This window comes from Pungitius pungitius, chromosome 3 (assembly GCF_949316345.1).
Source record: "Pungitius pungitius chromosome 3, fPunPun2.1, whole genome shotgun sequence".
NCBI lineage: Eukaryota > Metazoa > Chordata > Actinopteri > Perciformes > Gasterosteidae > Pungitius > Pungitius pungitius.
Genome location: NC_084902.1, coordinates 24,361,577 through 24,388,682, shown reverse-complemented (window position 1 = coordinate 24,388,682; position 27,106 = coordinate 24,361,577). Strand labels below are relative to the sequence as shown.

At 46.5% G+C, this 27,106-nt stretch overlaps 1 protein-coding gene across 11 annotated transcripts; it reads left to right on the top strand.

The window, feature by feature from the left end:
• Nucleotides 1-563: 563 nt before the first annotated feature.
• On the top strand, nt 564-26,988 carry LOC119212561 (mitogen-activated protein kinase kinase kinase kinase 4-like). Of its 11 annotated transcripts, XM_062561377.1 has the most exons (32): nt 564-874; nt 1,251-1,316; nt 8,157-8,213; nt 11,611-11,736; nt 11,956-12,066; nt 12,152-12,242; nt 12,338-12,468; nt 12,551-12,605; nt 12,698-12,776; nt 13,494-13,669; nt 13,759-13,831; nt 13,936-14,146; nt 14,262-14,423; nt 14,697-14,783; nt 15,207-15,641; nt 16,751-16,903; nt 17,544-17,837; nt 18,357-18,457; nt 18,570-18,709; nt 18,925-19,019; nt 19,821-19,999; nt 20,148-20,277; nt 20,662-20,940; nt 22,222-22,339; nt 22,535-22,705; nt 22,827-22,970; nt 23,073-23,207; nt 23,333-23,433; nt 23,542-23,691; nt 23,776-23,935; nt 24,037-24,176; nt 24,274-26,988. In XM_062561377.1, exons 1-32 carry the CDS (start codon nt 818-820, stop codon nt 24,355-24,357), a joined length of 4,491 nt encoding a protein of 1,496 aa, XP_062417361.1. In that variant the 5' UTR covers nt 564-817; the 3' UTR covers nt 24,358-26,988. The 11 variants fall into 11 exon arrangements, with proteins under 11 accessions (XP_062417361.1, XP_037319452.2, XP_062417355.1 ...); XM_037463555.2 differs by lacking the exon at nt 15,207-15,641 and having other exon boundaries at nt 565-874; nt 18,570-18,697; XM_062561371.1 differs by lacking the exon at nt 15,207-15,641 and having other exon boundaries at nt 565-874; nt 22,538-22,705.
• The last annotated feature ends 118 nt before the right edge of the window (nt 26,989-27,106 follow it).

Here is a 27,106-nt window from a genome sequence, read left to right as displayed (position 1 = left end):
AGTTCCCTCATGTCAGCACACTTCGATTAGATGCATGGCCAAGGTATAGGTCCACGAAGGTTATACATTCAGAATAGATTAATTATCACATGCATAACCATCAGAGAAAACAGCCAATGCAAATCATGAATCTAAGATTTACTTTGCAGTTTTGCTACCTCTACCTAAGTTCAAATATGAGTACATTTTACCGGCTAATGTAAGTACACTTTGATAAGACGCATGGTCCATGAAGGTTATAGATATGCATTATCATATGCACAACTATTTCAGTGAAAGCAGCCGATGCCAATACAGATCTTGGTTCTGAGATTTACATTGCAGATTTGCTATCTATACCTAAGTTGAAATAGAGTAGTTCTCAAGCCACCGGCTAATGTAAACACACTTTGGTAAGACGCATGGTCCATTCAGGTTATATAATATAGCCATGTATATTACAAAAAACAAGACACAATTGGATCATGTAAGGATACAATATGACACACCTAAAAAGTAATTATACAGATTTGTGCTAGACAGATATCAATTCTCAATTTTATTTTGAAACTGAGGCGGAAGCGTAAGGTTTGAGCGGAGCTTGACGTTAGTGGCAGGAGCAGGGAGAGCGAGAGAGCGGACAGGGAGCCCGCTGGTGCCACCTCAACATGGAGTAGCGAGGAGCCCCAGCACCCACTGCTCACAAGCAGAGCCCACGGAGAGGAATTACGCACCGGCCTCTTGTCTGTTTCATCCGCCGAAGGCCCCCGCAAATGATACAGCGGCGAAATATTGTTTCCTGAACGCACTAGGTGGGGGGACTGTTTTTATTTGAAAGATGGCGAACGACTCTCCGGCTAAAAGTCTGGTAGACATCGACTTGGCTTCACTGCGGGTGAGTGCTGCCCCGAACCGAGCCGATGTTTCTCTTTTTTTAACGGTTATTTTGCCTTCATTTTTTCCACCTTCGTTCGGTTTGAAGACACGGTCCGACAAACGAGAGCGAGTTTAAAACGGCCTCCGATAAAATGCTCGTTGTGGCTCGAGTCGAAAGTATCGGAGAGAAGAAAAAAAATGACCGTTGAGCCGTAGCGAGGTGTTGCCAGTGTCTGCTTTTCCTTTGTTCGAGATGCATTTTTTTGGCATGTAGGGTAGACCGGGGCGCAACAGCTGGCTCGCACGGGACAACGTTTCGTATGAAATGACCTAAACCGAAATAACATCGACATGTATTCACTCTGAATCGCCTTTCTGTCTCGTTCTTTTTCCAGGATCCAGCCGGGATATTCGAATTGGTGGAGGTGGTGGGAAATGGCACCTATGGACAAGTATACAAGGTTGGTGGTGTGAGACGCGTTGCGTTGGCCTGTCCCGTTTTTCACTGAGCTCGCGCGGGGTAGATCGTGTTTTTGTTTATTTTACCACTAATCACACCTGGGGACAAAGTAATAGAACCCTCTCCCCCGACCCCCCCCCCCCCCCCGACCTCCTTCCCCCGCCACCCCCATCCCTTTTCAGATGTTGCTATCGGGCCACCTCGTGGATGACTAGGCTGAAAGCACAAAATGCAATGCCGAGTCTAGTGCTAGCTTGTTTTACGTATCAGTCTGACCTCCGTTCGTTGAGGTGTGTGTGTGTGTGTGTGTTTAAGGTGTGAATCAGACGGTCTGAAGCATCGACCTGCCCTAACGTTCCCTCACCTGTCGTCCTGAAAAGTAGGCGATGAGGCGAAGGGGGGGGGAAACCATATCTGTCAGATCGCGCTGAGCTGGTCTCTCTCTCTCTCTCTCTCTCTTTGCAGCTTTCTTGTCTCTTTCTTGTCTATTTTTTTTCAATTTCATATCCTCTGATTAAAAAATGAATCAGTTATTTTGTTTCCGGTTCACTGGATGGGAACCCCCGTTTTTGGCCCATCTGCTCCCTGTGTCACATTTGTCTGTTGAAAATGAGCATTGCTGCTGTTGAAAGACGCGGCTGATGAGGGGGGAGAGGCAGGCTAAGATGTGGTCCAGTTGTCTAATGGAGGGATGGCCTTGGATTGAAGGCACATCTGTCCCAGTTCTGTTGCGATGGGCATCCCTGTGTTGTTATTGCTGCAGCTAGCAAAGGCTCCATTTTGTTTCCCCCCCCCCCACTGCTACAGTGTAAGATGACATATAGATGAGTCTAGATTCCAGTAGCAGGAAGCAGGAGAAGAACATAGAGGAAAAAAGAAACGGAAAAAAGACCACATCAAATTGCTTGTGCGCTAAGCAGCAAGCTTAGCTGAGTATTTAAATCTGACAGCCCGCAATGCTCCAGTGACCTGCATTCAATTCCCCAGTGCAGTGAACTCCCAACCTCCTCCTCCTCAAATCACCAAGCTAAAACCGTATGCCTAGATTTAGCCCCCCCCCTCCGACTGCCACACCTGGAATCAGCCCTGGCCTGCAGCGAGGCCTGCCATGCTATCTTCCTACCAGATGTTTTTTTTTCTCCTTTGTTTCTTCTGGTGGACCTTTTTTCTATCTCTATTTCCCATACTAATTCTATCCACAAGGGTCGCTGCGTGGGGACGTGGCTCACGCAAGAGTGGGTTGACAGATTAGTGCCCCCCAATCCCCCCAAAAGAAAACAGTGTGCACCAGAGTCTGAGCCCGCTGTAGGCCTCAAAAAACCTGCTTTTTGATGATCAGCTGTCGGTCACTGTATTGACTGTCATTTTATCCAGTTGAATGAGCATGTGGCCTGGAGGGAATTGGGCTGGGAGGTGCGGAGTGGGGGGGCTTTAACTGATATGAACTGATATGAGCTGAGCTGCCCAGTTGCAGTCAGAAACTTCCCACCACTCTCACAAAGCAGAGTTTGTCCTTGGGCTCTCAGTCCCGTCCGTCAGTTGGATCCACAGAAAGGAGGAGTTTGTCTGGAGTTTTTCCTCCTTTTTTTTTTTTTTTTTTTTTAAACACCAACTGATCTGAGAGCCCCCCCAGCTGACAACAAGGGGCGGAGTTTCTTCTCCCTCTGAGGCCTTTTTCTGCTTTGTCAAGCACTTGGTCGCACATTGCCAGGCCCTTTTTTAGGTCACACAATGTGACTGGGCTCCTCTTTGCCTTGTGGTGTAATGTGATTCCCTTTGAGTAATTTTTAAGATTAGAAGAATTAGTAGATTAGTAGAATTTCTGATCAGGTTTAATATTGATTTTCAAGTTGCATACCACAACAAAAGTCTATAAGCACTGTTATTGCATTTATTCATGTGCAACATTTCTGCTCTCAGTAACTCAGACTTAATGTTATGATGCGTTTCCCCTGCTTCTTATATAATACGTGGTAAGCAGTAGTCCTTCACTTTGAATATTCGGTCAGATTGGTCTTATCTTAGTCTTATTCTTGGATAAAATCCTGAATTTAAATAATAATTGCCAAATAGAATTTTTGTAGAAAAATATTCAACACCAACTACTGTCCTTGTTCTAGACAATGATTGCAACCCATACCATTTTTTTAAAACATCATTTTGTGTTCTAAACCAGCAGATATTTATGAAAACCTCCGTATTTCTTTTTGTTCCAAGTAACTGATCAGTGGAAGATAGTGTTTTTGCCACATGCACTCAACCGTGTTTTATAATAACACGTTTATACCCACAATCTTTGAAAAATCAAAGCTCTCAATCAGAGTCTCTCCCCGCTTGGCTACTTATCAGATGGCGCTGAACCATCTCACTCTGCACACTATCTCCGGTGCCTCGCTCTCGGTGTAGGAATTACAAAAAGGCAAAGACAGAGTAAATGATAACATTGGAAAATACATAATTCCTCAAATTGTGTGTGGTATGCGGGGAAGATTTCCTCTGCTCCACAATAAGGCCATATATAGTCAGGCCTCAGGCAGTGGAGCCCCTGCTGACCACCCCTGCCCGCCCGTTATGCCCCCATGGGGCATGTCATGGCGCTGCCACTTGTATTTTAATACTGTAACCTCCCCATGTTTCATGTGCATGCATGTGTGTATTTCCCCAATGGTTAAAATCTGTGGTGAATAGACCTGGGCGGGTCCATTTGTATGGACTCACTGATAATCCCTAGCAAGTTTGTGTGGTTAAATAACCACAACATGGAAAGATTAGTTTTATTGTTCTTCATATGCACAGACACTACAATTACCAGGCTTTTCTCATGGGCTTACTTGGTGATACCATATGCTAATGACAACCCTCCCCCAGCAACCCCTTTCAGGTGCAGCTTACTACTTTATTCCTGCGCTCTGTCCTCCATCTCCTTCCTTTGTTTTTCTCCTCCAGCCGTAGGGGCAGCCTAGCCCCTGTGGCCCCTAGGACAAGAAGCGCTCTCTCCTCGGTGTGGGGGGTGGGGTGTTATCTACACCTGATGGCCACACGTGGTGCAGCTGAGGAGGGAGGCATGTAGATATCTGTTGAATGCCCAATACGAGCTTTTTGCTTTGAGAGCACTGGGCGATCGAAGCAGCGAGTCACCCCCCCCCCCCCCCAATGTTTGTTGAAGTTGTGGAATACAACGCAACGGCCTGTGGAGTATCCGGCCTCAGTCATGTGCCAAAGCACGACTAAACTGACAGATTATTACATCGCAAATTGGTCAATAGCGGTCAATGTTGGATTATACACAGGGAAAAAATGTTTTCGTTGAGGATATCCCCAAATAGTTTTTTTTCCAAATAGTTGAGCAATGAACTCATTCTTCAGTGTTGACAGTAAATTCTGTATTTAGTACATCGGATGCACAGTTTCTTTATTTCTGTTGTGATTGAAGAGGAAGCATCGGGCGGTGTAGGGGAAACGGGTCCTTGCACCGTCCTAATATTTCTATACAATTAAATGTAACGCTTGGGGATGTCCAATTTAGCGGTTTGCGCGTTTCCACAAAAGACCGTCTTAAGTTTTTAGCAATGCGTTGGTTTTTTAAATTGAATCTGTTTGGTGACTGTAATTTAAAAAGTGGATGGAGATAATGAAAGGATAAAAATTGGTCCCCAGTCATTGATTTTTACTAATTCCTGCAGCAGCAGGAAATGGATGAACACATGACTTGTAGCAGGCAGAGTGGCAGATAAAAGTCTCTAAGAGCCTACACTCAGCTTGGAGGGCGGACATGGGGCTTGTTGAATGCATCACCTGGCTGTTAACATTGTGTCGCTTGCGCTCTTTTATCTTTAACCCATACGTGGTGTCAGTGCACAGGCCAGGAGTCACATTTGTTTGTGCCTGTTTCTAAATGGCTGAAAATCACGTCACGGAATAATTTCCAACTCAACTCAAGTCGAAGCGAGCACGCGCTCCTCTGCTCTGCCTCCTCTCTCACCGGCAGTGTGCATCTCTTTTGTCCCCCTGTCTCGCCCACAGTGACCCTCGCCCTAATGGGTGTCACAAGACCCACGGCAGCCCCTGACTGTCCACGCCGTGTGTACAAACCTCCCTGTGTCTGTCTGTCCGTCTGCATGTGTGTGTGAAGCTCGTTGAGGAACCTCATCATGCGTATAATGTCACAAAGGCTCTGGCTGTCTCCTGCCTGTCTCTCCACATTTCCTCTGCTCTTTTCTTGTTTTAATGTGCTGGGACAAGATGATCTCATCTTATGCTCAGTCCAAATGAGGGGTTTTCTACGAGGTTAATTCCAATTCTTTTTTTAAGACCCACACAACTTTGCTCTCATTACCGCAAAATGCTGCCAAAAACAGTTTCCGACGCAAACAGCTCATCTATCAGTTTGTATGTTATTTTATTGAGATCATGCCATGTTTTTTACGTCTAGAATCCCCCACACATCTTTCACTGCTTTTTAAAACCCGCAAACAGCTCTATCAGATTAATACACCCTTTTAATTGTAATGTTTGAATTCCTCTTAAGGCCTGCACAAATTCTCCACAAGCAGCTTTGATCCTTTACAGCACTCAGCCACTGCACTGGGATCGATAAACATACAGTCACATTAGCTGACTTCTGGTTTGGGGCTCAGTTGAAACTTCTCTCCCTCCTCACTTCCTGTCTGTTAATCTCCATCCTGTCCCACCACCACTTCTTTCTCCGTCTTCGCTATCAAACCTGGTGGAATAGCCCAGAGAGGTGGTTACAGTTCTTGGAAGTGATGTGCCACTGTTTACTGCCGATTGATCATTTCTTTCCTCTGCACTCACGACGTCCATCATGACATGTCGGCCAATGTCTTTCATCGCAGGCCACCCCCCTTGCCAGTTTGAATGTCGCCTTTTAGATCTTCGCGTGACCCTCACTCCTACAGCTCCACCAGTGACCTTTTGAAGAACCAAACCGTGGCGCCCAGCAGCTCTCCTTACCCTCCCTCGCTGTGTGAACGTATAATATGAAACTGACTTTGCGTTGCACCTACATGGCTAGTTCAAAAGCATGCCGCTGAATTTCGGCGCCGGTGTAAAGTAGGTCGACCTGGTTTGGTAGCCAGCCGGCATTTTGAAATGGCTTCTAAATGTGATTGATCTCTGTTAATGTGAACAGTGTAGGGAGGGAGAGGTCCTTTTTTCTCTGGTCAATTTGCGATGTAGAGGAAACCAGCCTTGGGGAGGAGTGCTTCACTCCCCCTTCTCGGGCAGCCCGTCAAAGGATACTGCTTAGTGAGAATCCACCCTAAAACACGAATCGCTGGTTTCTCCAACGGCGATCTTGAGCCGACGTGCACAAGCAGCCGATTAGTAATGCAATAGCAGTAAAATAATTCCCATTTCCCTGTATGTAAGCAGAGTAGTCGGTTGGAGCGTTGCATTTTTGAGTGTCTTCTAGCGTTGGGTATGATTTGTGTCCCCGCAGAAGTTTAAACAGAATGGTAGATGTTGTTTTGGGGTGGAGTTTGTCTGGAGTTTAGTGCTAAACTGGACGTCACACATCTGGCCATGGTTAAGAGGAGTAAAGGAAGCCAGGGAGGGCTGAGTGATAACCCCTTCGCAGCCACGCCCAGCTGGGCCTAAAAGGCCTGAAATCCAGTACTTATGTTCATCGATAATTTGCGTTTTTACTGTTCTCTCCAATAAGAATGATTAATTACAAATATTTCCGAATTTTGTCGTTATTATGTGTTCACCAGAAAAAGGCAGTGGTTGGGCACAATTCTAAAGCGAAGGATACATGAACAAACAAGAAAAATACTTTGTCAAGACTAAAATTATGAACTAAATTTAGAATGGAAGCTTCATTCATGGAACGTGTCTAATTCATTCATCCTCTTCAACTTTCTGCTTAAGAACAAAACAAGTCTTTACAACACCAAGCTCATCCTAGTGACACCTTTGACCAGTTGACCCAGTGCAGCCGGATTCGCCAGAGGCAGCAGCTAGAGCACGGGGAGTAGTTTTTTGTTGTTGTTGTAATGGTGTCCCCTGGGATAAAAGTGAGGAGGATTAAAGGCATTGCAAAGTGTCCCCCCCCCCCACCCCCACGGCCTCCCCTTTCCCAGTGAAAAGAGAGGGGCCCCTAAGCCTGCATGGCTGTTATTGTCATAATCCATACAGTTTCAATTGACTATGGAATGCACTGGCTAAGATGATGATGGGGTTGTTTGGGAGGGGGTCAACATGTGTGTGCATGTATTTGAATGTGCCTTTATTTTATCCTGTAAGCGTGAATGAGGTCTGTCCAGCGCATCAATGTGTGTATTGGGGAGACTCAGCAGCACTGTCACTGCACTGAGCTCCCAAAGAGCTAGAAGGGGAATACCCTGACTGGACCAGTTCCCAAAAATCTCTTGTTTTATCTCTGGATGGGAGGTGGGAGGGAGGGGTCGTACAGAGGCCTCTATTTTTGTCCTTTGTTAATGTAGGAGTGGCAGCAGGGTGTTAGGAGAGCAGAGGAGTCTGGGAATGCTGGGGTTTATAAAGCTTCGTCAGCAGTTTGTACTGTATAGGTTTATTTATTGTGTGGGACGCCTCAATCTTGAGATTGTAATCACTAATCGATTGCAATCCAAAACTCAAAGATATTAAAATTACAATGACCGCATTTAATTTCACTGGAAAAGTAATTGATCAGTTATTAGTATATAACACCTGGATGAAAGGTCTTACGAGGCCTGGTAATGATTTTAAAGCAACATCAGGTGCATTTACAATATTGAAAACCAAAGTCTCTACAAGTGTGTAGTTTCAATAAGAGTACAATAAGTGGATACTCACCTCGTCTCTTGTCTCTTCACAGGGACGACATGTCAAGACTGGACAGCTGGCTGCCATCAAAGTCATGGACGTCACAGAGGTAAGGCCGAATGTTGTGCAGTTGTATTCATGGTAACGGCGTAATAAACGGCAGGGTTGGGGATCATAGAGGCAACATGATGCTTATTGAGCAAAGTGCGTCATTTGGCGGCCAGCAGCCTGCCCTCAGCCGTGGGAGGTCCCAAGTGCAGATGAGAGAACGCACATATGCAGGAGCACAAAGCAGGAGGTCTGAGAGTAGCAGCAAAGGCCTCCTGAGGACACCACCCACGCAGAAATACTAAGGTTGGACGACACCGTGCACCAATTACGGGCTTCGCCTGCTGAATTTAGACAAATGAGTCGCACTTGTGGCGTGCTTTGAGGTGAGGTCTAAGGTCACCGACGAGATTTACCTAACACGTCGCTTTCCCTCGCAAAGACACGTTTGTCACCATCGAGCGCCACATGCTCTGGCATCGTTCACCTAAACCCCTGAAAGAGGCAACTGATGCAGCAGCAGAGGGCCCTGTGTGCCCAGACTTGCATGCTGCCGTCACTCTCAAACGCCGGCGTCACGATGACTCACGAGTGCGTTATCATGTGTATCCGGCGTAGGCAATATTGCTCAACCCGCTCCATGTTTGTGTGTGTGTGTGTGTGACAGGACGCCGCTGTAGGTATTAGAACGGATCCGCTCTTGGGTGAAACAGGTGCACACTGAGGCTCAACCTCAATAGAATGATTCATTGTAAATGGTTTCCAGCATTGATATCCTGATAAGGCTCCTTTCCAGGTAGTCCTCGATGAGTCAATGTGACTGTGACTGCTAATCCTATTTTATAGCCCAAACTACAATTAAATGAGTGGAAAATCAATAATGAATAAATGTTGGGCTGCAGTTCCTCCTGGGCACTCCTTCAGAGGAAGTACCTGCCTTTGGGCTTGGCTTCCCTTAATCTTAAACACACCTCACAAGGAGAAAGCAAGTAGTCTTACTCTTCTTGTTACAGTTACCTGATCATCTTCCCTGTGGTTTAGTGAGGCCGCATTGCGTCTGCACCCCCCCACATCCCGGCTGTCGGGCTCATCCACAGGCACGCCGGCCCATCCCGTGTCACTCTGACCCACATTCTCTTCACGGCTCCACATTCTCAAATCTAAACACTCCTCAAAGGCTCTGTTCTGTGCTGCCATACAGCCCTCCGAGCTAAAAATGGACACCTATATTCTTCGGCTATATATGATCAAAAAGCTCATCCAATCATCCTGGTATAGAGTTCACTGGACAATTTGGGCTTTGTTCTTGTAAGGCAACATCATGTTTGTCTTTGTCTTTTTGGGTTAAGGTATTATATCAATGTTGGAAAAGACAACAAAACAAGCAGATTTTCTTTCACTACTACTACTTGTAATCAGTGTTGCCACAGTTTACTGACTACTGATTACTCCTTTAAAAAGTAACTTAGTTACTTTACAGATTACTTGATTCTAAAAGTAAGTTATTAAAAGTTACTTTATTAGTTACATTCAGAATCTGCCGACAACACCAGCCGCCTCAACATAAAAATGACAACTGGTTATGCCAACACTCGCATGCTGTGCACCTGATGTTCTAACCGGCTAATGGGTCGGTGCGGCTTTCACCCGGCGGGCCGTGCGCACTCCGGCGGTGGGGCGGATGCATGCCCGCTGTTATAATGGTAGGGGAAACACTGGCTTGATAGCACTTTGTCGTCGCCACCCTCACAGAGTGTATAACGAACCTTGATATTTCCATCTTTAGCTGACAAATCCTCAAAATAGTGATTGTATTTCAAAGTCGAAAATGCGCATCTCTCTCTCCTCCATTGTTGTTTTGTGTCGCTGCATGGTAGGTCTATGTATATACACGTGACGTGACCCTCATGGTGAAAACGTGACTAAATCAAATATATATTTTACTATTAATGACAAAATAGTTACGCACAGTGACTTGGACAAGTAACTTTAATCTGATTTGGATATACTAACGAGATTACTCGTTACTGAAAACGGTGGTCAGATTAGAATATAGCATCACTGCTTGTAAGACATCATCTTGAGGTGTCTCTTCGAGCTCAAGGGTTGAATGTTTTGTGCGACCTGCTGTATTGTTTCCCTTCAAGTTCTCCGTGCCATCATTTGACCAACCTTCCCTCCTTCTCACATCACCATGTGATTGTGTCGGTCTTTCCCTCACCCTGTGACTTGTGGCGGCGAGGCCCTTCGCAGTCGGCAGTGGGATAATCCAACAGCTGCACGGCAGGGGAGGGAGGAGGAGACGGGAGGGAAGGGAAGGGGTGGGGCCGAGGGGGTGCGCACAACAGAAAGGCTTACGTCAACTCAAACGAGTCATGCAGCAGCAGTATGGCCGCCTGCACAGGCAGCCAACTGCAATTTTGCTGGAGGTGATGAGTGCTCAGGACAGAGTGAACAAATTTGCAGCCAGAGAATCAAATTCTTCTTCATTCCACCATACTGTTTAAATTGAGTAAAATCACTATTACTATAAAGAGACATGGTTTGCAGTGATCATGCTGTAGTTTCTCTCCCCCTCCACCCCAGTCCTCCCACTGTCCTTTCCATAGGAGAGGCCATGTAACCATAAAGCGAAGCACTCGCGGGCAGAACCCGGCATGTGTTCCATTAGTGTGTCACTGTTAATCATTGTCAAGTTGCTATTGGGTGCAAACGGGAAGTTAGCACTGCAGCTAGTTGACCTTTTTTATTCTAGTTATCAAGATGTGATACGGGACAGGTTAGCTTCTGTCTTGCAATAACGGCCCCTCCCAACTAAGCCTGTAAACTAAAGGTTGAATTGGCTTTTCTTAAATTCACCTCTGTCTCTTTGGTGTTCTGTGTGTACGCAGCTTGTGTGTCTTTTTGTGTTTTTTAGATTGTGTTTGATGTTTTCAGGGCATCCATTTCCCTCTTCCATAAAACGAGGCACAATATTTACATGTTTTGCAAGTAAATAAATCCTTTGCTTTTTTCATTAAGCAGCTCCATTAAGCTTAACGTCTGCCTGATACTAATTGCCATGGATCTAATGTACATTTAGTTTTTTTTTATTTTATACAAGGGATTCCCAATAATGGCTACTGTACTCATCAGCTCACTATTGGACTAACTCATGCATCATTAATCCCTAAACAAAGGAACCATTTGGCAGTAGACGGACAACTGCTTCTGCATTGTTGGCCCGGCTGGAATAAAACCAGCCCATTGTCACAGAGCGTGGCCCTTGCCATGACCCCCAAGTGCAAGTGAATTCATCTGGAATCAAATGTCAAACCAGGACAAATGCCCTTTCCAAATTTAATGCCCTTGCAACACAGTAATTATTGTTTCCTTAAAGTGTTTCTAGTGGTAGGACAACACCTTCTTGACTTTTTATAGCTCTATAATATGTGTGTGTGTGTTTTATCTGTGTCTAGGATGAAGAGGAGGAAATTAAACTGGAGATCAATATGCTGAAAAAGTATTCCCATCATAGAAACATAGCCACCTACTATGGCGCTTTCATTAAGAAGAGCCCCCCGGGACACGACGACCAGCTATGGGTAAGTCCTCAAATCCTTCCAGATATTAAGGTTGACTTATATGTGTATGACAAACACATAACTGTCATGATTATTTCTTACAGCAACTTGCCCTTTTTGGTTTTCTTGAGGTTTATGAACTTTTTATTTAGGGAATGTGGACAAGGCTCATGTATTTAACTTATTATTTTTCCTCAAATACCACCAGCTTATCCTCTGATGATTTGTACCCGTCTGTAGTTGGTGATGGAGTTCTGTGGAGCTGGTTCTATCACGGACCTGGTGAAGAACACCAAGGGAAACCAGCTGAAGGAAGACTGGATCGCCTACATCTCCAGAGAGATCCTTAGGGTAGGCTCCTGTCCTCTCCAGTCTCCTAGTCTCCTCTCTCACAGTAACACTCATGTCCTGTGTTTCTGCTCCTCCTCATCCTCAGGGTTTGGCCCACCTGCACGCCCACCACGTCATCCACCGCGACATCAAGGGGCAGAACGTTCTGTTGACGGAGAACGCCGAGGTCAAACTAGGTTAGTGGCGGCACAGATCTTTTCCCCACGCGTTTGCAGACCACTGTCCAAGGTGAACGACAACAAGCTGACTCTGGTCACTCTTCTCGCTCTAGTCGACTTTGGCGTGAGTGCTCAGCTCGATCGGACGGTGGGGAGGAGAAACACCTTCATTGGGACCCCTTATTGGATGGCCCCCGAGGTCATTGCCTGTGACGAGAACCCAGATGCTACATACGATTACAGAGTAAGAGCCGTTGACGTTATTGCAATTTTGTGTAAAAGGCTTGTTGCACCCCGCGATTAACGCCTGCCACCTTTTCCTGCAGAGCGATCTATGGTCTTGTGGAATCACAGCGATTGAAATGGCTGAAGGAGCGCCACGTGAGTGCCAGATTTTCTTTATATAAGCATTCTCCCTCCGGTTCGGTCTCTTGAATTCCTATTAATTCTCCAATTTGTGTGTCTTCTTCCAGCACTTTGTGACATGCACCCAATGCGTGCGCTCTTTCTCATCCCGAGAAACCCTCCTCCCAGGCTCAAGTCTAAAAAATGGTGAGTACCGCACAGAAAGGATGTACCTTGTGCATTTCTATCCTTATCCAATCCTATTTTAATTCACAGGATTATTTTATATATAGGTTACTCGAGTATTGGAGTGGGGTTTTATCTCCAACCAGGCAGCCTCAGGGGCTTGAATTGGCCTTTTCCTCTGTGCTTTGCTGTTGAGCTGAACATACGCGATAGACCTGCTCTGCATGCTCAGTTTCTCCTGGAGCGCTGCTCTGAACCCACTAGAGCTGATGAATTAGTTCCAAAATGTAACATACCTTGTGGTATGGTATGGCCTCTACACTATTATAGATCCTTCTTGCATTAAATAATTCAAATAGTCCAAACGCAAATTGTTTTGCCATTATATTGTCTGAATAATTCTACTGAAAGTGAAATGACCTCCCCCCCCACCTTAATGCCAGCAGGTGCAATCCTGATGATAATTGAATTGTACTGCGCCCCATAAATCAGTCCTTTCATGGTATATGTGTGATGAAAGGTTTGATGCTGCCTGTCCACACGTATAAACATCAATTTACACTATTAAACCATAGGCTGCCGTCCTTCCTTATAAGAGCTTGATTGCAGAACAGTCCGTTTTACTGAGGATCCCCGGATGTGCTCTTTGCTCTGTTGGCTGTATTATTTACCCACGACCCACTCTGACATGAAACGTCTCTCCTTCTGTTGTCTCTTTCCCCTGCTCTCTCTCCACAGGTCCAAAAAGTTTTTCAGTTTCATCGAGGGCTGCCTGGTGAAGAACTACACGCAGCGGCCCCCGACAGACCAGCTGCTGAAGCATCCCTTCATTCGAGACCAGCCCAACGAGAGGCAAGTCCGCATCCAGCTCAAAGACCACATCGACCGTACCAAGAAGAAGAGGGGGGAGAAAGGTGCGTCTGTCTCTTTGCCAACAGCTTTGCCCCATCACAGAAATGCGACAAAATAATTGAGTAAAGCAATAATTTCTTATCGTGTGCAGACGAGACGGAGTACGAGTACAGTGGCAGTGAGGAGGAGGAAGAGGATCCCCCAGAACAAGAGGGAGAGCCCAGGTAATGCTTAAATACTAGTTTACCTACTAATTAAAAGGTGTAAGGTTTAAAAAAAAAAAGAAAGTTGTTCTAACTGCTATGTCTGGATTTTTTCCATGCTGCAGCTCCATTGTCAATGTGCCAGGTGAGTCAACCCTGCGGCGTGACTTCATCCGCCTGCAGCAGGAGAACAAGGAGCGATCGGAGGCGCTGCGCCGCCAGCAGCTCCTCCAGGAGCAGCAGATGCGGGAGCAAGAAGAGTACAAACGCCAACTACTGGCTGAGAGGCAGAAACGCATTGAGCAACAGAAGGAGCAGAGGAGGCGGCTGGAGGAGGTTCGATGATTTTCTTTTTGCGTTTTGACCTAAGAAGAGATGAGACTGGTAATACTAGAAAATGTGTTTTATTTTAGCACTTCTTGACACCTCTTTTGTCTTCGGCCACCTACAGCAACAGCGGCGTGAACGGGAGATGAGGAGGCAGCAGGAGCGTGAGCAGCGTCGCCGCGAGCAAGAGGACAAAAGGCGGATTGAAGAAATGGACCGCCGACGTAAAGAAGAAGAGGAACGCCGGCGGGCCGACGATGAGAAGAGGAGGAATGATCGTGAACAGGTACAAAACAATCCTACGCCGAATGGCAGCATGTTATGGCCGTTTTTTAGATTTTCTAGTGGTAAGAGAGTCTTGGCGCATACCAAAAGACTGTCTGTAGATCCATGTCCAGGAGGGACACTGGCCACATCGCCAGTAAGCCGTAAGCCAAATGAGATTTTGACTGCTTGGCTTAGATATTTTCAGTGGGATCAAATAAGAGCACTTACTGGACACAAAGCTGGACATTGTATTTGCATTATTTCACACTGGCTACTTTTCTTTGGCTGATAGGAGTACATCAGGCGTCAGCTAGAGGAGGAGCAGAGACACCTGGAGATGCTGCAGGAGCAGCTGCTCCGTGAACAGGCCATGCTGCTGGTCAGTTGCACACATGCATGTCATGTTGCCTGTTACATTAACTATTTTACAGGAACTTGTTAATCAACTTCATCTAACCACTGAAATTCATCCCTGGTTTTCTCTGTAAAGACTGATTTCAGTTGATTTTTTCCTCATTTCATGAAATTGTTTCATTGCATACATGATGAAGACGTTTTTATGTGTTTTTATATCATGTGGTAAAAGGTTTTCATTTTTGCATTTTGTAAAGTGAACCTGATCAAAACTTTGCCCCAAACTTTGCATTTCATTCAGTCTCTCCCGAGTATTCTTCACTACAGTCACAAATGCTGACTGCACAGAGGATGGCTTTTATTTGTAGTCAGTTTGACGGGCCTGAGCCCACTGCCAGCTCTTCCATCTCTTCTCAACCCTTTAAATCAACCACACGCTCTGCAATAGGAGTTCAAGTGGCGGGAGCTCGAGGAGCAGCGCAAGGCCGAGCGACTCCACAAGCGCCTGCAGCAGGAGCAGGCCTACCTGCTGTCGCTCCAGCACGAATCCAAACAGCCGCCCGGCAACAAGACCAAACTCCCCTCAGATCGTAGCGCACATCAGCAGGCCTCCACCATGCCCCCCGGCAGAGTCCTCACCGTGACCCCCCGAGCGCAGGTCCTCGACAGAGACCTTCAGACAGTCCCCTCAGATGGCCCTAAGGCCCCGGCAGCAGCGCCGGAGGAGACTGACTGCGATGAAACCTGTCCCGGCCAGCTCTCAAACTCTCCCAGACCCCCCCACACCGAAAGCCCCTCTGACTCTGAGCCTCCCCAGGCAGAATGTTTGGAGACCAATAGCCCCGCAGAATCCATCGGTCATCCTCCTCCGCCCATTAGAGAGGTGAACCTCCTTGTTGGCTGTGCCTACCCCGCTGCCTGCTCTTTCTGGCTTTTTCTTGCTTATCCTCACAGCCTGAGCAACAATAATAATAAAACAAGAATTATAACAGAGGTGTTCTGAGCAGATAATAAGTAGATGATAAATGAAAAATGATTAAAAAAATTCTCCATCCCCAAAATACTGACATTTAATTGGCACATTGTGTTTTGGGTGCGGTGGCGTTATTCCAAAGCAATAGCTCATTTGTTACAACCCAGGCCCCTCTCATCCGGATCCTTTGATTGCGGGGTGAGGGAGGGGGATTAGAGAAGAGAAACCCACAGGCTGGAAGCCTTTTTATGTCCGGAGTAAAATGAAGCTGTTCTCCTCCACTCCCTCTTGGCACTCGCTCTGGTCTCCTTGACTACTAAAACCGTCAGGGTGTTTCTTCATGTCTTCATTTTCTCTCAAAGCAGGCGAATCAAGAGGAATAATATTAATTAGTATGAGAAGATTCTACGTTTGCTGCCATTAACATCTTTAAGGCTCCATTTTCAAATAATTGTTGTTCTTCCGTTATCCACACTTTCATTTTTCACTTTTATCTATCGTCATGCGACTCCCAAGAACTCCTCATCTTGGATTGTTTTTTTCCTTGTAAAACAATACAGAACAACACGTTTTTAGGAATTTCTCTGGGTCTCGCGTGGCCCGCGGCAAAGTTCTTCAATGATGCTCTAATGACTATCAGTGTGTGTGGATCAGGGCCGTTGCATGCAGAGGGCTGAGGCCCAGACTAACATGCAGGGCACCCAGGCATCAACAGCGCTGTTCCGTCGTTAACGATGACCCCCCCTCCCTCGAGTCGTGTCTCCACCTCTGTCCGTGCTCACACACGTGTGTCTGTACGGCTGCCTTGAGCATGTTCAATGTCATTGTCAACGGATGTTGTTTGTCCATCAAGTATAAAGATTTCTGTATATGTCCAAAGACTCCTGGGGGACAATAACGTTAAAAAAAAGCAGATTCTTATTCAGGAAACACCTCAATGGTTGACAAAGCGGCAAGCATCAAGGTGTTTCTCCTGACCCTTCTTCCTTCTCTGTCCCGTACAATTTCCCCCATCACAGGCTGATGAACGGTACCGTAAGAACATTCAGGGCTCCCCTCAGACTGCCCCTCCTCCCAAGCAGCCCCCTCTGCCTCCCCGCTCCTCTGAACCGTTTTCCAATGGCGGCTCCTCCTCCGAGGCCTCCGCCATGCACCGGCCCATGGAGCCTCAGGTAACTCACCCCCACCCTATGCCTATGCCTCTCCTTCCTTGACGCTCTATTCCTCCCTCACTTCCAAGTTTGTGTACTTGTGCCTTCTTTTGAATGAGCGAAGCAACAGCAGCGTCAAGTTCCATCGCGCCATGGTCTGTCTGATCAAAAAATTCCTTGTTTACCATCCTCCAATTTTACCACTACAGCAGGACGGAGTCATCAGAGTAGTGTGATAAAGTATTTCAATTGGCCGAGGCACCGAAAGAGAGCATTGAAATCTGTTGTGTTTCGGTCCGGTAGGTACCGGTCGAATAGGAATATTGGCACCGGTTTTAGGTGCCTAACCCTAATCAGCAGAAGCTGTGGTTTTAGCTTTGAATCTACATATGTAATGGTGATAGTGATATTCTCAACCTAAATAAAACAATTTCTCATGATGTTGAGCTGTTCCTTTTAAGCCGTTGCATCAATCCAAAGCCCAGACAGTGAATCACACCATCGTGTCGTGTTGTGCGTTGTCTGCAGTATGCATGTCTATGCTTTATATCCAAGCACTAAACCACACACATCCTCCCTCATGTCTCACTGTGTTGTCTGCTTGTTTCACCTCCTCCTCCTCCTCCTCCTCCTGTCCTTCCTCCTCCCTCCCCCCTAAAAGGTCCAGTGGTCCCACCTGGCTGCTCTAAAAAGCAGCAACAGCGCAGCCCCCTCTTCTTCACCTCCCACTCCTCTTCCTCCTCCTCCGCCCGTGGTCTCTCGCTCGCAGTCCTTCAGCGAGCCCGCCGGCGTGACCTCTAACTTTGCACAGCTCCACCTGCGTTCCCAGGACCCCCACCATCACCACCACCCATCGCCCGCACGCACTGACCCCCAGCCCCAACCTCCCCTCCACCACCCTCAGGCCCTTACCAGGGCCGAACAACAGGCCTGCGGCGAGGAGGTACCTCCCAAGGTAAGGAGCTGATGAGGGCCCCCCCACCCCATCCTAATCCCCAGCCCCCTCCTCCCCTTGCCTCCCTCATTCACTTCCTCTTCATGTCAATCACCTCACTCATCATGCTGTCTGTGTTTGCCTGTTTGGGTATCGTGAGCATCCTCATTGAACGGCGTTCGGAATGCAAACAACATACATGCTTTTTAAATGACCATAACCAGATTTAATATATGAAAACCAGTGTGTAGTATGAGCTGCTGGTGCTGTCCTTGTTCAGTTGTTGAGAGATGTTTTCATACTGTTATTTACAAGATGATGTCCATGCCCCTGCAGTATTTGGTTTAACCAGGTTATTCTTCTTTGGTTTCTGTTATGTTTTTATATTTTTTTTACATAAAACTTGTGTCCGTCATTTTCATGTTGACTTTTCAATTTACGTTCAATTGTTGTTTTTTTCATATCGAAGGAATTTAATTATCTTTTTACACATAAAATCAGCCACAATGTGAGGATCTTTTCTTAATTTGTAACTTTCAGGTCCCAGTAAGGACAACATCTAGGTCTCCAGTACTGGCGCGCAGAGAATCCCCTCTGCCGTCACAGCCCGGCAACCAGGTGGGACCGAGGATCGCTGCAGGGTGAGTAAAAAGACCTCGGGTGTCCGAAGTGTGGTTTGTAAATGTAAACAGTTTGAGCGTGTTGTGGGAGTGCTGCCTGTGCTCATTAACGTGGCGTGGTTCTTTATGACAGTAACGTGGAGCAGCGGCCGCTGTGGGACCGAGTGGAAAAGCTGCAGCCCCGGCCGGGCAGCGGCAGCTCCTCTGGCTCCTCCAACTCCAGCTCCCAGGCCAGCCCTGGTGATCGCTTCCGACCACGCTGTGAGTCCCCTGGTACTGTACTCGGCTACGTTTCACTAACTCGACCAACTGCTTATCAGCAAATAATCGTGATTACTGTCATAACACCGTTCTTGCTCATTTCTGTGTTATCTTCCAACACTCCGGTGCGCTTTCTACGTTTTTTTATACGGGCAATTAAAGATTGTTTTTAGAGCCAGCACTCTTGTTTCCCTTCATTAACTCAACCTCATTTTGTTCCCTCAAAGCTTCCTCCAAATCTGAAGGATCGCCTCTCCAGCGTCCTGAAAATGTTCCCAAAAAGCAAGATGAAAAGAACCTTGCCAGGCCTACTCGACCAGCTGTAAGTCCACTTTTGCTCAAGTGCCGATTGAAGTTGTTTATATGTGAATGGGTGAAAACTGTTTTGTGTTTTTCTCCATTTTTTACTACTTTAATTATTCAATCACCTGGTGCAACTGCTCATGAATCCGATGGTTCGTGATTGTTGGGGAACCTCTTAGGGTGATGCGGTAAGCATATTGAACGAGATTACACAATCACACCTCTGCTGCGCTTGCACCATGGCTCCATTCATTGCATTCTGTGGTAACAGGTTGTGATAAAAGAGCCATCTCTCCTTTGTGATGATTAATGCAATAAGTCTTACCTCTGTCACTTTATACCGTGCAATGTGCCTGTGATTTGTTTGCCCTCCGCTTTAGTCTTTCCCCGTGGCTGCACAGTTCTATCACTTTATAGCTTGTAATCGACAAATGGCCCAAGAACGGGTTAACCCTCCACAGCAGCTTCCCCACGTCTGGATTTGAATGCAACCTCATTTGAATGCAACCACATTCCTCATGTTACCTCGTACCTCCCAGAGTTGCTTCTGCTCTCAACTTGCTTTGTAGTTTGATCAAATATGGCACATTTGCTTTGTTGAGCATGCCTGGAAGTGTCCCTCCCTCTTTTTGCTTGCCACACACATTACAAGACTACAGTCATAGCAGAGTCTGCATGGAAGAAGCTCAGGGAAACGTGGTTATAACACATGCAGAGCACAGAGCTTTTCTTTATTTGGTCGGTGCACAAACTTTGTATTATTCTAAAAACCTGAGTTTTGCCTAGATAACACTCATGACTTCCTTATTGTTCCTCTTAGGATCTGACAGCTCTGGCTAAGGAGCTTCGCGCGGTAGACGACGTGAGGCCCCCCCACAAGGTCACAGACTATTCCTCCTCAAGCGAGGACTCGGGCACCACAGACGAGGAAGATGATGAGGAGGTGGACCAGGAGGCGGGAGAGGAGTCGACCTCGGGGGCCGAGGATTCCAGGGCTGGGTAGGTAGAGCTGCAATGAATATGTTTACTCCGCTGTCCTTGCTGTCTGTCGCATTCTTTGCAATAAAACCATATGCCGTCACCTCACAAGTGCTGCATGGCTTTCTTTCTGCATGCGTGTTAACACTGGTCTGGTTACGGACATCAGATATTCCCATGGCTTCCGCAGGAGGCTGAGCAACGGGGAGACAGAGTCGGCTAAGACCATGCTTCTGGAAGACTCTGAGAGCGACCAAGCCGTCACGCCTTCCAAGGATGGAACGCTGGTCATCAGACAGGTAAGAAGGGGGAGAATAGATTAACTGCTTCTTTGCATAAAAGTGAAAGGCACATTTCTGCTTGTAAACATTTTTTTTCATTTTTTCATTTTTAGAAATGTCCTTTTCATCTTTTTTTGTCCGGTGTTCATCCCCACATTCTCTACCATTTCTGCCGTGTGACTATATTACCATGCTGTTTTTTAAGTTTTAGTTATTACAGACATTGCTGCTTCTCACTTCACACAGATCGAATACCTCAGATTGTTCTAGCTTGTATTTAACGCGACATGCACAGCAGTGATGGTCTCTAGTATATCATGATACCAAGCAGCAGACTAGCAGCCAGTCGTACGTCTCTCTGCCTGCTTGCTCAAGCCCAAGTGTGCCTGTTCTTGCTTCCAGAGCACCGTTGACCTTAAGCAGTTGGTCAATCTCGCCTCAGCCGGCCTCGGCCACGTGCACGGCCAGCCCCAAACCCACAGCCACGGCCTGGCAGAGAAAAACGGCTTTGCCGGCCGCATACACCACCTACCAGACCTTATCCAGCAGAGCCATCACTCCCCTTCCTCTTCCACAACCATCCCTTCCTCTCCCTCATCTTCCTCCTTCACATCATCATCTAGCTATGCCAGTCCCGCCATGCCCCCACAGAACCCCCTGGACGAGCTCACTGGCATAGAGGTATGTCATCCTCTACATCGACGAGACAAGTGACTGAGGAATGGACTGTTGCAGGGCGGTACAGGCTTTGACATGCGGCACAGCAGGTCAACTCAAACAGCCGCTCCAACGCTACTTAGACAAGAAGTGTTCCATTGTACGTTTTTACATTTTTAGCAAAAGCTAATTTTTAAGTAGTTATTCAGACCAGGATTGCGTATTATTTGCCACTGCAGCAGACGGGTTTCCATCTCAAAGCCTGTACACGCCCGCCGTCCAGTCCAGTCCTTGATTGCCGGTGGGAGCCTCTCCAGGCCTCCACGCCGAGGCCCTTCTGTGTGCTCCTGCCTTCACTGTGGCTCTACTTTGCCCTCTTGTGGCTTGGCTGACTCCTCTGATCTGCAAACCTCCTTTCATCCTGGAATTCAGGGCATCGCACTGTGTCCCTGCTAACACTTGTGCCTCCTGGTGGTAGAGCATGGTCATGGCATTGAGGAAACTAAACTGGAGCTTCTTGGGGCGAAATATGAACAAGCACCTTTCAGCAGTACATTGTCCACTTTGAGTAATTCTAGCAGTGTGAGGTGTTGGCATGTCTGGTGTGATGGTAGAGGGCAAACGGGATCATATATTTAGATTTTGAACATTGGACTGCATGTCCTCAAGCACACATGGCCTACATACAGAGAGAAAATCCCATTTATTTTTTATGTATGTTGTCACAGATTAAAGCCTTTTTCATGGTGTGACTCATGCATTGCTAACAACACACATCTCTGGTGGTGGAATTACGATCTTCCTGTTTGCTTCAATATGAGCAGCTCTTTCTTCACACTTCAGCATGTAAACCGTTTCTCACTTCCATCAACACATTTTGTCTTGTCGCTGTTTTCCCTCTCACAAACAAGTCTGTCCCTGTTGGCTTCCAAACTGCACGTCATCTTTTTTTTCTTCTTTTTTTTGCATTTAATTTAGTCACACCTTTTGAGTTTCAGTGGCAATTATGTTTTTCCTGTGGTTTTTGTCACAGAAATGTTGTTTGATTTAACATAGTAACACTGTTTTATGAGCTCCGAGAGGTAGAAATGTAACTCAAGGCCTGTTGCTATTGTTAAACATTCAGTAAGTTTTATAAATTACAAATCAGTGTTACAATTTTGGCACACAGGCCTGATTGTTAGACTGTTCTATTTCTGTATCCATTGTAAATGATTACAGTTTTCTCCACAAATTACTTTTCTATGCAGATTCAGGAAAAGTTGGAATATCCACTTTTAATCTTTGTCTTTCAATCTCATTCAGTCCCAGTCAGAAAGCAACTCCATGTCCAAACACAAGTCTTCCTCCTCCTTCACTCCCTTCATTGACCCTCGTCTTCTACAGATCTCTCCATCCAGCGGCAGCGCCCTCAACAACATGGGTATGTGTTTGTAGTGGCTCGGTAATTAAAAACTGCTGTACGTAGTCCGCTTCAGTCCCCATGTCCTCCTGATTGTAATAACTAAAGGAGTGAACTGAAGAGATGGCTGAATAGTAACAGACATGGCACCACGCTGTCCAATAATCACTTAAATACACAATGGCATCATCGTTGACCTCTGTGTGGTCCCTCCAGCAGCGTTTGGGCCGGACGGAAGGCTCGCAGACCCGCTGAGGGCCGACCCGTCCCGCAAAGGCTCCGTGGTCAACGTCAACCCAGTCAACACGCGCCCGCCGAGCGACACGCCGGAGATTCGCAAGTACAAGAAGAGATTCAACTCTGAGATCCTGTGCGCCGCGCTCTGGGGTGAGTGTGCTTCAGTGAAAGGGGGGGAGGAATCGCTTGTGACACCTAATTATTCTACTATGGCATTCATCGAACTATTATTTATTTCATGTGTTTATTTTCTTCTCTCTGATTATTCAAGGAGTGAACCTGCTGGTGGGAACGGAGAGCGGCCTGATGCTGCTGGACCGGAGCGGCCAGGGGAAGGTCTACCCTCTGATCAACAGGCGACGCATCCAGCAGATGGATGTTCTGGAGGGACTCAACGTGCTGGTCACCATTTCGGGTACAGCGCCTCTGCTGAATTTGGCTATCGAACAAGGATAAATTTTGTTTTAATGGATAAGAGGGTGTGTGACATTTCTCATCTATCTCTTCCTCCATTCAGGTAAAAAGAACAAGCTGCGAGTGTACTACCTGTCATGGCTGAGGAACAAGATTTTGCACAATGACCCCGAGGTGGAGAAGAAGCAAGGTTGGGTTAATGTGGGCGACCTGGAGGGTTGCGTCCACTACAAAGTTGGTACGTCCCCAAAGATTTCTGATCCTCGAATGAATAACGTATTTGTTCATTCAAGGTTCTAACCTTGAATGAACAATCGACGTGAGGCCATTGTATAACTCACAAATGACTCTTTTTCCTTGCAGTGAAATATGAGAGGATTAAGTTCTTGGTGCTGGCCTTAAAGAACGCGGTGGAGGTGTACGCCTGGGCCCCCAAACCCTACCACAAATTCATGGCCTTTAAGGTAAGCATCGTCATTCTGCAAGAATAGTTACACCCCTCCCCAAACCCCCCCCCCTCCCCAAAGACCAACAATGACCTGGCTAACATTTTCCTCCCATGTTTCCTGTAGTCTTTCGGGGATCTGGTGCACAAGCCTCTGCTGGTTGACCTGACGGTGGAGGAAGGTCAGAGGTTAAAGGTCATCTATGGCTCGTGTTCAGGCTTTCACGCCGTGGATGTGGACTCCGGAGCCGTCTACGACATCTACCTGCCCACACATGTAAGCCTGATTCTGACCTTACCCTTTTGTGTTTCACGCTCTTCAGTCTCTTAACTCTCATTCTTCTCCTTTTTCCTCCCTCAGATCCAGACCAGCATTCAGTGCCATGCCATCATCATTTTGCCCAACACTGATGGCATCGAGCTGCTGGTGTGTTACGAGGACGAGGGCGTCTACGTCAACACCTACGGGCGCATCACCAAGGACGTGGTGCTGCAGTGGGGCGAAATGCCCACCTCAGTGGGTAAGTGGGGCCCTTTTTAAAGACTTTGTAGTGCACAACGAGTGCTAGCTGGGGAAGCTTTATCTCATCGCCTTCTGTTATCTCCCTCTGTGTCTGAGCAGCCTACATTAGGTCGAACCAGATCATGGGCTGGGGTGAGAAGGCCATAGAGATCCGCTCTGTGGAAACAGGCCACCTGGATGGCGTTTTCATGCACAAGAGAGCCCAGAGACTCAAGTTCCTGTGTGAGAGGAATGACAAGGTGAGAACATAACTCTTTCGTTCATCCTTTCTGCTTTTTTCTCTTTATATTCTAAGTTACTGTAAGTGATTTTCGCCCTTCTCCCCCTGTCTGTCAGGTCTTCTTTGCCTCTGTGCGCGCCGGAGGTGCCAGCCAGGTGTACTTCATGACCCTGGGACGCACCTCCCTCATGAGCTGGTAGGCGACGTACAACCGCCACGCCAGCCAACACGACGACCATACCTAAGCAGTGACAAACGGATGACGATTGTGACTATGACCGGAGACGATAAAAAAGGTGAAAAGAATTCACCATAGTCATCGCTGCCCGCGAAAACAACGGATTGGACTGTACCCATAGAAAAGAGGCTGGGGGCAGGCTTGTGTGTGCGTGTGGGTGGGGGCGAGGTGGTGCGTTCTGTTAGTGTCCACTGAGTGTACTAGTAAACTATATTACAACAACAGAAACCCCCCTCCCTCCCCCGAGCCTCCAGGTTTTCCCTTCACCCCATCCTTTGAGCCGATCCCCTCCTCCTCTCCCTCAGATCTGTTGCTTGTTGACGGTAAATCTTTGTGTCATAGTAAAACTTTGCATCGTGTTTATGTGAATGGCGGAAACACTGAGCATGTGAACGACTGAAGGGGCAATAAGAGGCTAAACGCAGCTGTCACTGTATCAAAGAAGGCAAATACTTGTATGTGCACACCTCGAGTGGAGCCGTTTGTAGCTGTAGTTTAGTCCGGGTCCCGCTGAGGGGAAACTGTCCCTATTCCCACAACGGTAGATTTCCACGTCAAGCATGCCAATTGACACGAGCCCACAGCCACATATTATAACGCTTGACATGTAAATCTGCCTCTGTATCTTCACTTTTTTTGCCTTTTCTTCCTTAAAGTGAAGATTTTTTTGTAAGGGACCTTCTTGATATATCCATTAAATACAGGGTACTGGATATCAGTGTGTACATACTAACTACATCTACCTTGTAGGCGTCAGACTCTCCCAGGTTTTACAGACACTATCTGGACTTTTACCACATTGCCTCACATATTGTAGGTTATGTCGGACAGAAGAAGCCCTGTTTATGACAGCATGTCACTTTAGTGTTATCAACCAGATTTAGTTCCAGTTTTTCCATACACTGTATATTTTGTGGGTAACGTGCTGCACATAAAGAAAACGTAAGGAATTAAGGACACACCTTTTAGATGAGCTTTAAAGAAAAAATTCACCGTATTCATCATTGAGCTGTCATTTTTTCTACTTTCCAAATGGTGAGGCTCTTCTCTCCGGCTCAATTTGACATCAACTGGAAATATGTCAACTAGCAAACAAAACCTCAAATGGACAAAGCGATGTGAGACACATTACCGGGTGGATTTTCCACATCAGTCAGGAGAAGCGCTAGGATAAACTGTGAATTAGACATGCAGAATCAGCAGGTGGCCATTAAGGTAGCATTGAGGCCAGTGGGCAGAAGTGATGGTAAGGGAAGTGTGCATAGACCATGGGGGGGCTGAGAAGACGCTTTGAACATCACACTCCAGTAACGGGGAGGACACCGTGATCAGCCGATTGTCCTCCGCCTGCACCACGTTTGAATCTCACATCTACAATCATCCAACTGTATTTTGAAGGAGACGGTAGCTTAATGCGTAGCTGAGCAGTTGCCTTAGAAAGGTCTCCAGCGGATTAAAACAGCTCAAAATCCATGGCAGGTTTTGTCAAGTTAAAAGTGACGTTTGGTATCCATGTACTGTAGGAACACTTGAGTCTGAATCAGCCATATGACTCAACATTGGACCTTCTTTTATTGCCATTTTGGGCTTCAGACAGGCGATTAGTGTGTTTTTTATTTTCAGTCAAGTCTAGATTGAAGAGGCAACCTTTTAACTGGATCATTTTTCCATCCCAGAATGGAACCCTTTTGGTTTCACTCTTCTTCCTCTCATCCTCTTTTAACCCGAATGGCAATGAAAGACTTTGTCACTTGATGTTAGACCGCCTCATAACCACTGTTAAAATATAGAGTCAATTTTGCAGCTGTGTGTTTTGTGTGAATGAAAAAAAAAAACTATATTACGGGACTTTCACCCCTTCCTCCCGCCTAAACTTCAACTCTTTGACCCTGCTCTCAGTAAAAGTGGTGCCTTCACTGTCCAAGGTGGGACCTGCTGAGCGCTGCAGAACATGGGAATGAAAAGCTTTCACTGTCCTGATCACCTGTGAAAAGCAAAGAAAGTCACGTTCTAATGGCAGTGTTACAAAACCACTTCAGACGGCGTGAACTAAGCGGCATATTTTTAACTCTGACTTAGTTTTTAGTCTTGTTTCTGCAATTTTTATTATGTAATCCTTCAGATAAGTATGCGACTGCAGTGGTTTTTAAATTGTAATGCACACCTTATGTTGAAAATGTTTACAGAAGCAATTGTTTTGTTAAACCAATGTGCATCAATATGAATATTTATGGTTTATTTTGAGGGCAGTTTTCCCCTGTTTTGTATTTTGTATTTTTCCCTTTTTGTACTATCATTTAGACGTTTGTGCACAGGAATATTCCACCTTTGCTCGCATTATGAATCACACAAGTCTAGAGTGTGGTTTCACTGATTCCTCTACACCCTGCATAGTGTGCACAGTGTGCCCCTTGCTGTGTGGCAGCGTGGATCAAATGTTTTACACCACCCAGGTGCCAGGTGACATGTTCCCCTATATGCGTCTCTCTCTGCCATGCCCCTCTAATTTATGTCCTCTGTGTGTACTATGGGAATCACTGTATTTTCCTGAAGGTCTTTTTTTTCCATTGAATAAAATCAGAAGTAATTTACAGTGTGATGTCATTCTTTAGTAGTTTTTAATTAGATTTTAGAAATGCTTCTGCAAGGAAAGTATTAATTTGCTACTAAAGGTATTTGTACATTACATATGTAAGAAGCATATTGTCGAG

Coding starts and splice junctions, on each gene's coding strand:
- LOC119212561 (XM_062561377.1), top strand. CDS start 818: ATGGCGAACGACTCTCCGGCTAAAAGTCTGGTAGACATCGACTTGGCT. Junction 1,317..8,156: donor CCTATGGACAAGTATACAAG/GTTGGTGGTGTG, acceptor GTCTCTTCACAG/GGACGACATGTCAAGACTGG. Junction 15,642..16,750: donor CTCCTCCGCCCATTAGAGAG/GTGAACCTCCTT, acceptor CCCCCATCACAG/GCTGATGAACGGTACCGTAA.